Below are 11233 nucleotides of genomic sequence, written 5' to 3'. Positions count from 1 at the left end.
TTTTCTCCTAATAGCTACTCTAAATAGATAAGAGCTCTAGTTTTTAACTTGCCTGATTCTTATGATATTTCTGTGTTATTATTATAGAAAGGAAGGAAATATTTCTTGTTGGCAGGTGGAAATACTGTGTACCTTATGGAAAGGGCTAAGCATTCAATTGAGACATACTTCTTAGCAGGTTAAATTCAAAAGGCCTCCTCTTACCCCTTATCTTACTCTGTCCCTCCCCAAATACCTCCCCAGAGTGTTCATAGAGGAAAGGGGATATTAAAGAGCAAATGGCATCTGTTTGGTTTGAAAAAGAAGGTAAACTTTTATTTAAAGACAGAATTAGGAAAAGAAAGTAATGGTTTGCTTAGAAAGATGACAATTTACATAGGGAAAACAGCACATTTGGTCAGGACAACAAAACAGCCCTCTGAGGCTGTCAGGAAAGCCGACCACAAACATGCCAATAAAGAGTTGAATTTGTGTGTGTGTGTGTGTGTGTGTGTGTGTGTGTGTGTATACACCTATGTGTGCATGTGCATTTAAAAGAATTCTGGAAAACAGCATAAGACAGATACGTGGTCCAAAGCAGCACATTTCCTGTCCTTGGGAATTCAGAAGAACTTTTTTGTTCAGGTTACTGGGACTGAAGTAATCTCTTTGTAGTGTCCTCAAATACAGGAGAAGTGGGAGAAGGAGCTCAGTGGGTGTGGAGAGAGCAGGGATAGAGAAATGGAGAAAGGACAGTGCATGCAGTATGTACTTAAGATGTTCAAACATGCATGCATTAGAGGAAGAAGTGAGGTTAAGATGGCCAACCGCCTGGGTGCAACCTGGTGAGAGTATTTGGATTATAATATGCTGCTGTATCTTCAATACGTGGCAATAACCAATTAGGAAAGAAAAATAACCTAAATGCTATTGATTAGTCAAGAACCAATCGGTCAGATTTTGCTAATCATTGTCAAAACAATGCCCCAAATAATAAACTCTTCCAAAGTTTTAGTGAGAAGATTTAAAAAAGTTCAGGCTGGACAATTTTTGTGTTCATTGAGACACGGAAAAAGCTATAAGCCAAGTACTAAGAATTCTTTCAGTTTATTATTTAATTGACGTTTCTCCACACCAAAGACAAAAGGCTTGTAAACTGTCTTTTAAACAGCAAAAAAATCTTCTGAAGCATCAAAAATATTTTTTTACTTCTTTACTCTTGACTTAGATTTCAACAATATTAGGTGAGATATAAAGTATATTTAATGCTTTTGAAACAGTCATTCCCTCGGATAGTTGAGATTTTCTTTAGTCAACAATTTTTCTTGAAAATGTAATTAGGCAGGTAGGAAATTATCAAAAATACTTGCCATTAGAAAAATTATCTTAATCCTTTGAACCCCTGACCTCCTCTTCTTAATGGGCAGGTTGAAGAGGCATGCATTCTACCAGTGCTGTTTTTGATTGAAGGTACTGGCCATTTACAATATCCATTTAAAATGTTCAAATAGTTTCCAAATGTTCATACTACAAAAAATTTTTGTTTCAAGATTGGAGGTCACATTTAACACACCATACGTGATTTATTTATTTGTGTATTTACAGAGGTGTAAAGCACACAAAATTGTGCAGATAACAGACTGAAATCTAAATTTTAACATACACTCAGTTGCATATGCAGCAACAAGATACAATAAATTTTGAACAAATAACCACTAATAATCAGCCAGATTACTCGGTATACATTAGGCAGGAAGCAATTAAGCATTGCCTAATAGAATGTCACTTAAATTATTTTTCTATGAAACATCTGTGACACACCCTCCCCCCAATTCTTTCTTCCATTACAAACATCAAAATGATACTTGTGATCACATACCTGGGACATTCCCAAACTCTGGTTTGTCACAAGACAAAAGGCAACACAGAAACTCAGAGTGACTTACAATTTGCCAGACTTAGCCTTTGTAAATCAGTTTACTGGAGGGTGGTTACTGTGAAAGTGTATTCAGACTTTCATGCCATGAACTAAAGGAAGAAGAGCAAAGAGCATTAACTAATAGCTTCATAACATTTGTCACTAAGTTAAATATTGGCTTTGCTGAAATTAAAGACGTGTATATCCGGAAGGGAAAGACCCTAGGATAATATTTAAAACAACACAACAATAATAAACCTCCTACTTCCACTATCAAATTAGAATATGTTCACAGTCCACTTACCCAATCATTAAACAAAACCAACTGTCTTTTCGAATGACCATTTTACAAATTCATTATTAATGGAAATAGAAGAAATAATTGAAAAACAAATATAACTACTGTGCACAGATGCGGTGGAAAAACCAGAGACCTGAAATATGGCAAAATCAGTGCTTCATAAACAGTCAATGGATTTTTTTCTAAAAATACTTTTTGCTAATGGCAAAGTTCAACACCTCAGAAAAACTCTGAATTAAGATCTTAGAATAAGTTTCCAAGCTGTACAACATAGTTTCAAATACACTACCCTTGTTGTTTTAAGGCTGCATTGAAGTTCAGCTTAACAGTCGTAAGCCATGTGTTGGAACATCTTGATGAGAGGTGACCAGCAAAGGAACACATTTTTTCCTTGTTCACCCTACTACCTATGAAGAGATACGATTGCTCTCCAAATAACTCCTTTAAAGATCTCCTTCAAGATATGAGCTTGACAAAAATCCCAGATTTGTTTCACTGAATCGTCTGGAAAAACACTTAGGCTTTATAAAGTGACGATGTAACACTTTGAATTGGCTAAGAGTGTGCTCTTGTTAATCTATAACGACCCTCTTTAATCTGTATGTCAGGGTTTAATAAACAAATAAGCGAAGATGCTCACTCTCTGCTGTGCATCTGCTGCCTGCAGGGTTGAGAGCTGTAGAATAGTGGCATTCTGCATGTATAAATTTTCCAAAGTCAGTAAATTCTGTGTGCTATTAACATAACTGGGGAACTTAAATGCACCGCAGACCCTCTGACAGCTTGAATTGATGGTTTTCCAAGAGAAAGCAAGTACATCTTAGGTGAAGGGCAAGGAAAAAGAGGAGGCCAGGGAGTTGAGATTTTCTAGCGTGCCTCCTTGCCTAATGGGGTTATCTTCCAGGGAAGAGCTCAACCCTCAGCAGGGTACACGTTTGTGTGGCACCAGAACAATGAATGAGAGGCCAGTCCTCTTTTCCACTTGTCTGGCATGATCTCCTGGCAAGGATGGGGTAGGTGTTTGCCAGGTGGCTCCCAGACAAGGTCTCTTTAGGGGAATACAACAAGGCTTCAGTCATCGCTTTTCATGAAGTGCTTTGGGATCCTTCAGGAAAGGGGACTGGAGGAATATTATTACGAACTGGCTTCAATTTTCAAACCAAATGGAACCATTTTCTCCAGTGTAATTATTGCTTCGAGCGTTAGTGAATGTTCTTAAAATGGAATGGATCTCATCTTTAAGTACCCACTTCTTAAAATACTCATTCCCTGGAGTGAAAGTTTTTAATTACTGTCTACCAGGTACCCTCACCAATTAAGAGGCTGTCATAGCCTTGTAAATGGTCGTCCAGCATATACATCCAGGACTTGCATTTTCTGGGTTCTCCTCCCTCACAAATAGACAGCAGGGGTGCCATCGAAGATGTCTAGCAGAACATGCGCTATGTCTGTCTGGCAGAGGAGGCAGGCTCTTGCTTCTTCAAGTCTTCAGAGGAGAAGATGTATGCTTAATGTGTGGCTGCGTTCTCAGATCAGATTGTGAGCCCCCTGCGGCCAGGGGATGTGTTTCACCCTTGGTTCTTTGGTTCTCTATGGGACTTGGGAGGGAAGGAAACATGGGAGGCCTCAGTCAAGATCTTTAAGGACTTTTATGAATGGTGAGAGCTGGATAATGCAGTGGAGAGTAAATCACATGAGCAAATTGCTGGAAAAGAAGACCCAGGGTAGGAAACTTTCCTCCAAAGTCTCTCAGATTGGATTTGACAAGAATAAAAGGCCAAGTCCATCATATCTGAAATAAAACAAACCAATAAAATAAAACAAAAATTCCCTAGACACTGTCAAGTCTGTATAATTAATGTGAATGGATATAAATTGTGTATTAAAGAGCACACTTTTTCTCACAAGAATACATTAATTTTTAAACTCAGCTCACAAATGATTCAAAGTGGAGTACTGGGGTGAGCTATCTGAACAAATAGCTAATTCTTGAGGATATAAGATATCCACTTTATATGAGAATATTGCTAGAAAAATCCACTTTCAAGTGGATCAAGTGTGCCATTAAAAACTAATGTGCATTATTCATTCCTCTTTTCCTTGTGGAAAGTGAAAATATGACCGTGTCCCCAATATAAGTTAGTGGGTTTTAAATTAATGCAATCTGGGTCCAATAAGCCAGAACTTGTTGACCAAATGAGGGATCAGAATGAGGGTCAGTCTCTGTCTCAGCTGCTTGTTGAATGCTTCCCATCTGATTCACAGTTGCAAGCTTCCTCCCATGTTGGCAGAAAGGTCTTTATCAGAGTTGCTTGGCTTCTCAGATTCTGACAACTTCAGCATCTCATCTCAGGGACTCATTTCACATAAATAATCTGTCTTCTAGTTAGAATAAGTAGAAACTGAATGTGGATAACTCTTCCATTCCTGTTGTTAACTAGGAGTCATTATCTGAAATTTCTCCCAAATTTTCTTTTTAGTTAGTAAACTTAGATATCTTTTACATGAAGTTTTGCGTTCCCCAGCAACCAGGAACTCTGTGATATTGGAAAGTCATTAGCTAAAGGTTGAGCAATGGACCTGAATTTGGAATTGGAAGTGGAGAGTTTTGCACAATAGGTAAGTAACTTGTAGATAATCAAGAGTCAACTAGGTATATATCAATTCCCAATGGGATGGCCTGCTATAAAGGATGTGGTTCTTGTTTCTGATGTTAACTCTACCAGCTCTGAGACCTTAAGCAAATCACTTAAACTTTTTGGACTTTAATTGCTTCTATCTGTAAACCCAATGAGTTGAACCAATTTGATGACCCTTCTGGTTTTAACTTACTCCTTTTGTACACATATCATTCACATAGAAGAAAACTATATTTAAAAATCCTCCCAGGCCTGGAAAATGAACTATAGTGATTCTGATCAGGGTTTTTTTTTTTTTTTTTTTTTTTTTTGGGGGGGGTGTTCATTGAGTGTAAGTTCTCTTAAAAAATAGAGACTGAGCTCTGGGCTTTAGTTTTCTAATGACCATAGGCCATGGGCCAAATATGTGACTTTCCAACAGGGTAATTATTTATGTTTAAATTAAATGTTTTAAAAATGGAAGGGATCAAAATAACATTGTGAACAGGGGACTTTGTATGAATTCCCATGAGCAGAAATGGTAGGACTGTGAGGACAGGGATGGGACCATAAAGAGCAATATTTAACCAAAATGCCTGTGAAGCAGAAAAGAATCATTTAGAATGCCAGTGAACTGAAGGGGTCGCAGTTCCAAGAGATGAAAGACTCATGCCCTTTCTGAATATTCAGTGGGATTTCTCTGATTTGGGTTGCTCATTTGTGAGAAATTCAGGTAGGAGGCACCTGAGTAGGATTTCCAGGTGTTTTTGAGCTTATTCTTGGAATAAACTACTGGCAGGGGCTTCTGAAGAAGATTTTCCCTGTGGTCATTGGACCAGATGATCTTGGGGCAAAATTGATATTGAGTGGATCTGAAAGAGGAAGGCAGCCAATTCCAGTCCTGGACAGTCAGAGGTATGCTCAAGGGGCAGTGAGGAGCCCATCACTGCCTGGCCTCATCTGCAGGGAACTTCTTTGTTTGAAGATGACTTTACCACTTCAGAATCCTGAGCAAATCCACAGCAATTTTGAGAGACATGACCCTTATGGACTTATTTTGCTTAGAACTGTAAAGGAAATACATTTTTGCTCATGTTTCTCTCCTTCCCCGGTTCTTGTCTACAATTCAGACTTTCACTTAACTTAGCCATCTCCTTACACCCTGGAACAATTTATGGCTCATTTTCAGGTCAGAATGGGAACTGAGTGTGCAGGAAGGACTGCCTCCTATCCTATTCTATCTTTGAAAGATAGAGTTGGAAGTGTCCTCTACTTTAGTTTCTGGTGGTCTGCACATAGCACTAAAGGACAAAGAGGTCTGCCAAGGCCTACTTAATCAGATAAATGCTGATGATAAACTGGATTTGGTGAGTTCTGAGAACCCTGCACTTTGGCTTGGCCTGGTTTAACTGACAGGGAACTCAGCTAAAGTCCACTTGATACCATGCTCCAAAGACACAACCCAGGCCTCTTTTGCCTAAACCATTCTAAAGGTTTGGATTGGAGGGAAAAACTATGCCAATCTTATTTCCAACTTAGAACTCCTCATTAATCACAGATTCATGAAAGAGTCCTAAACCCAGGGGGTCAGGTTACAGAGCCAGCTGCAAAACTGAGGGTGTGTCTTCGGGCTGGCCTACCTCAGCCACAGATGCCACTAACGGGGTGGCATGTTTGAATCACTGTGTCTCAGACTCCATGTTGACATAAAAGCTTCTCCACGCCCTTTCTAGGTTGAACCGGGAATAGCGCTGGCAACTCTGGTCTCAGCTTCTACTCTCCTCTAAAAAAGAGGTCCTTGAACCTGTAACCTTTGGATTTGTAGCATTCAAAACGTTGGAAAATGGGGACACAGGGGCGGCCAGGGTGAGGGACAAGGCAGGGACTAGCGGTCGGGTGGTGGACAGCCAGTGCGGGGCTCCCTAAAGCATGCTGCTGAGGATTTCTGACACTGGCGAGGTGGGGCCCTTGGGACTCATCTCCGGGCGGGTGGGGCTGGACAGGCGGACGCGGCCCCCAGGGGGCGGGCTCAAGCCAGCCCAGGGCTTGGCGTCCGGGCGCACCAGGGCGCCGGGGTAGGGCTCCACGTAGATGCTGCTGGCCGAAGGCCTCGGGTCCTGGAGGCAGCCCTTGCGCTCCTCGGGCAGGCTGGCGGCATGGGCCAAGGTCAGGCCCCGGGGCCCGTCGAGGGCAGGTCCAGGCCTCTCGGCCTCCCCAGGCTCCTGGGCCAGGCCACAGGCTCGGGACAGGTGGGGCGTGTAGACGCCCTCCGAGAGCGACAGCGACTGCGTCTCGCTGTGCATGCGCAGCCAGCGGCGGTGGCGGCTGAAGCCGCCATAGTGCTGGTGCTTGCCTGACTTCCGCTTTCCCAGGAAGCCCAGCGGCGGCCGCGCGCCCGGGGCCATCTTGGCGTGGTTCTTGGGCGCGAGGCCGGTGAGTGACAGGCCGTGGAGGAACTCGACGCACGAGTGGTCGGGGTCGAGGCTTTGCGCCCTGCTCTGGGGGTCCTGGCCGGGCCCCGCCGGCGTCTTCATGTCGTGCACCTGTAGGACGTCGGGGGCGCTGCCGCTGAGGCCGCTGAGGGCCTGCTGGGCGATGTCATGGGACGAAAGGTAGACCAGGTCCAGGTCTCTGGGGCTCAGGGCATCGCTGGAGTCGTAGTCGCTGTCCGTGGGGAGGAAGACTTCCGAGCAGCCTTCTTCATCAGAGCAGGGCTGGGACTCTGCAAAGCCAGAAACAGATGTTAGGGAAAAGACAGACTCTCAGCCAGGGCCTGCTTCTTGCAAGTAGGATCCAGCATTGCCCCATGAGTCACTTAAATTCTCTTGTTGTCACCCCTCGGAACTCTTAATTTCGAGTTAAAATTCTCACTTTTTCATTTTGCACAAGGCCCAGGAATTTATGCAGTAGGCTCTGGTCATAGCTCAAAGAAAAGAGATGAACTGACAGATCCAACCCCAACAATGGTGAGGAGCATTCCTTCATCCCCAGCGTCTCCAGGCACACTTTTATTTTCCCGGCATCTGCCTACAGAAGGGATGAAATACGAAACAAAGCTGGATGTTGCTTATTTATTCATTCCCTATTATTTCTTAGGTGAATTTTGTGTTTCACACAGTGGGGATTTTAAAGGGGGAAGGAAGAAGAGAAGACACTGATGACTAGAGATAGGAAATCTAAAGATCCTTGCTGTCCTCTACCTACTTGCTCAGTGATCTTAGGAAGGTTGCTTAACCTTTTTGAGCTTTGGTTTTTTTTTTAATCTATAGAATGGTGATGATGACAGAACTTTTTAGGGAGACTCAAAAATAAACGGATTGTATTTATAAACACTTAATCCATTACTAGTTGTAAAAATGGGAGGCCAAAGAAAAAACAAAATCAGAGGCAAAAAGAAGTCTCAAGGTGCATACTATAATGACCATGAGAACTACAATTTAGTTCTGTAGATATTTGTTATTTCATTCAGTAGTTGTTTATATCTTTTTTTTTTTCCAATCAGGTTTTACATTTCTGTATAGCAAGAACTGTCCAAAAGCCTTTGAATTTTCCACAGAGCTTAGCCCATTGTAGGTACTTGGTGAGTACATGTTAATTTTGAAAATGTGCAAGTGGTCTTAAAAAACAAATAATCTCTAATCTATAAATATGAGGTAATCTCAATAAAAAATCCCAATGGGATTTTAAAATGGAATTTAATGATTTGTTTTAAAAATCATTGTGGAAGAGAAAATTTATGAGAATAACCAACTTTTTATTTTTAATGCAGTAGGAAGGAGTTTGCTTTATCAGATATTAAAGCATACAGAACTTTGGTCATTAAAACTTTGTTGTATTGGTATAGAAATGGACAAATCTGAAAATCTGTATAGAAAACTAGAGTCCTCAGTCATATGATTATGTGATAATTTATCACATGGTAAAGATAACATTTCAAAGTATGGGAGTAAAATAAATTATTCAATATGTAGTGTTAGGACAGTAGACTGTCCATTTAGCAAAATAATTAGAAAGTCCTACTTCATAACATTTATCAAAATAAATTCCATATGGGTTAAATATAATAAGAAAATCCCCAAATATTAGAAGATAACATGTTTGCAATTTTTGAATGGGAAAGTCTTTAAAGCAAGAGAAAACCCCTGAAGTCATAAAAGAAGTGACTGATAAATTTGACTATATCAAAATTTAATACTTTGTAAAAACAAAAGACATCTTCAGCAAAGTAAAAAAAGTAAGTGATAGATTGGAAGAAGAGTTACAACATGTGTAACAAAGAATAAAATTTAGAATATAAAAAGCTGTAAATTAGAAGATAAGACAAATGAGCAGAAGATAAGAATCAAATACTTGGAAAAGAATAATTAGTTCAAATGGCCAATAAATATTATGTTTAGCCCAGATAGTAATTAGGGAAATAGAATTGAAACAATGAGACTTTTTTTTCCCCATGAAATTTACAAAAGATACAAGAGTGAAAATCTCACGTGTTAGTGATGCTTGGGAAATAAGGGACTCATATAGTATTGAGGAGGATAAATTGGTATAGCTCTTTAGACAGCGGTTTGGCAGAATATATTTAAAATGTGCATGTAATTTATCCTAACAAGTCCTTTTTTGGATATCTGTTTGAGAAATTGTCACCATGAGCACATGGAGGCATTTACAAGTTGTTTACTGCAGCATGATTTATAATAGTGAGAAACTAGACATCATCTTGTGCTTGAGAATGCTGTGAAAGGATCACTTAGAGGCCCAGAAGCACTAAGAAAAGAAAAATAGTTTACTTGGAGAGTTCTGCAGAGGAATCGGTATTCAGAAGGCTTGTTGACTAAAATATGCAACAGGTAACTAAAAAAGAAAAAAAATTCCACAGGATTACCTGGATACAGATAATCTGTGGTGGAAAATCAGATACAGTATTTTAAGACTATTATAAAATTCAGGGCTAAAGTTTATTTTGTTAGGGTGTTAAAATCAGGGTTTCTTTTACTTTAGAAATTAGAGCTACCTGAAATGTCATTTTTGTCTTATTTATTTCAGGGTCAGAGTTTAAAGAGTTTTTATGCTTTCTTTCCTGATTGTAGGAAATGATATGCATATTTACTCAAAATTGGCAGGGCAGGATGTCAGAATGTCAGTTTTGCTCTCTCTCACTTCTGGTTGATACCCAATGTAATTTTTTAGCTAGCTGCAAAACTTCATTTGGGACAACCATGCTCTCATGTAAAACACCATTTTTTCATTTTCTCTTGCAACTGGGCGTGATCAAAAAATTAATTGGGCCACTGAGATAAAATTAGAAGTATTGTATGAAACTTCCAGAGGGCTGTATAAAAGGATTGGCTTAGCTGGGAGACAGGTCATTTTATTCTTCCTCTTTCCTTCAGTTGTCTGTAACAAGATGTGTAGAGGCAACTTTGGAAACAAGCTATGTGGTAGGATGGGGGAGCTGAAAAATAGAACTTGATCTTTGAAGACCACGGAGTCCCCATACATGTGGGCTTCAATAGTCAACCCCTAGGGTTTTTTTAAGCAAGACAGAGTATCTTGTGTTTTCAACACTCTTATTTGGGTTTTCTGTGTGTTGGACCCAAACTGATAGAAATGTAAATGTTCCTGAATAGAATAATGGAATAAACTGGCTCATCTATGCTATGAAATATTGTGCAGCAACCTCAAAGAATGAGATCAAACCACATGTTTAAATAATGGCTACCAGTAAAGGACTGCATTTTTTAGTTCATCTGCTCAAGGTTTTCCTCAAACAACCTCTTGGACAAAGCATCCCCCAAGTGTCCCAGAAGGAATTTTTCACTTCTCTGTACTTCCGTAACACTTGCTCTTTGACACTTAGCCTGTATAGACTTGTATTATTTTTGTTATATTTTTATGTAGATGTGGCATTTTGGTTTCAGGGTTAGACCAGGAGCTCTCTTAGTGTTATTTAATTCGTTTATTCACCAATGAAGATTCAGTATTACTTGACCTTGACTGTAGTAGAAATATTGTACAGCTCGATGGTCCCCAACTTATGATGGTTTGATTTATAATAATTTGACTTTGTAATGGCCCAAAGCAATGTGCATATAGTAGAAACCTTATGTCAATTTTGAAGTCTGCTTTCTTTTCCCAGACTAGTGATAAGCAGAAGGATAGATTCTCTCTTGTGATATTGGGAGCTGATAGGGAGTTCTGTTCAGCCATACAATCACAAATATAAACAACAGATACTTCCTGGTGTACACGCTTTAAGCTATGATATTGGGTAGGTTAGGTGTATTAAATCTGTTAGGTGGGTATGGGGATGTAGCTCAGCTGTAGACTGCTTGCCTAGCACGAAATACCCTGGGTTCCATCCCCAGTACTGTAAAAAGGAGAAGAAAAAAAAAGTACCAGGTATATTAAATGTATTTT

At 40.1% G+C, this 11233-nt stretch overlaps 1 protein-coding gene across 1 annotated transcript in view; it reads right to left on the bottom strand.

The window, feature by feature from the left end:
- Positions 1 to 338: 338 nt before the first annotated feature.
- The window catches only part of Ankfn1 (ankyrin repeat and fibronectin type III domain containing 1), a 244704-nt gene continuing 233809 nt past the window's right edge, over positions 339 to 11233 (bottom strand). The window contains exon 19 of the mRNA XM_047547242.1: positions 339 to 7538. Coding sequence (XP_047403198.1) covers positions 6739 to 7538 — 800 coding nt within the window. The 3' untranslated portion in view covers positions 339 to 6738. The remainder of the gene's footprint in view (positions 7539 to 11233) is intronic.

This window comes from Sciurus carolinensis, chromosome 3 (assembly GCF_902686445.1).
Source record: "Sciurus carolinensis chromosome 3, mSciCar1.2, whole genome shotgun sequence".
Lineage (NCBI taxonomy): Eukaryota > Metazoa > Chordata > Mammalia > Rodentia > Sciuridae > Sciurus > Sciurus carolinensis.
The sequence above is the reverse complement of the archived record's forward strand: the minus strand, read 5'-3'. Positions and strand labels throughout refer to the sequence as shown.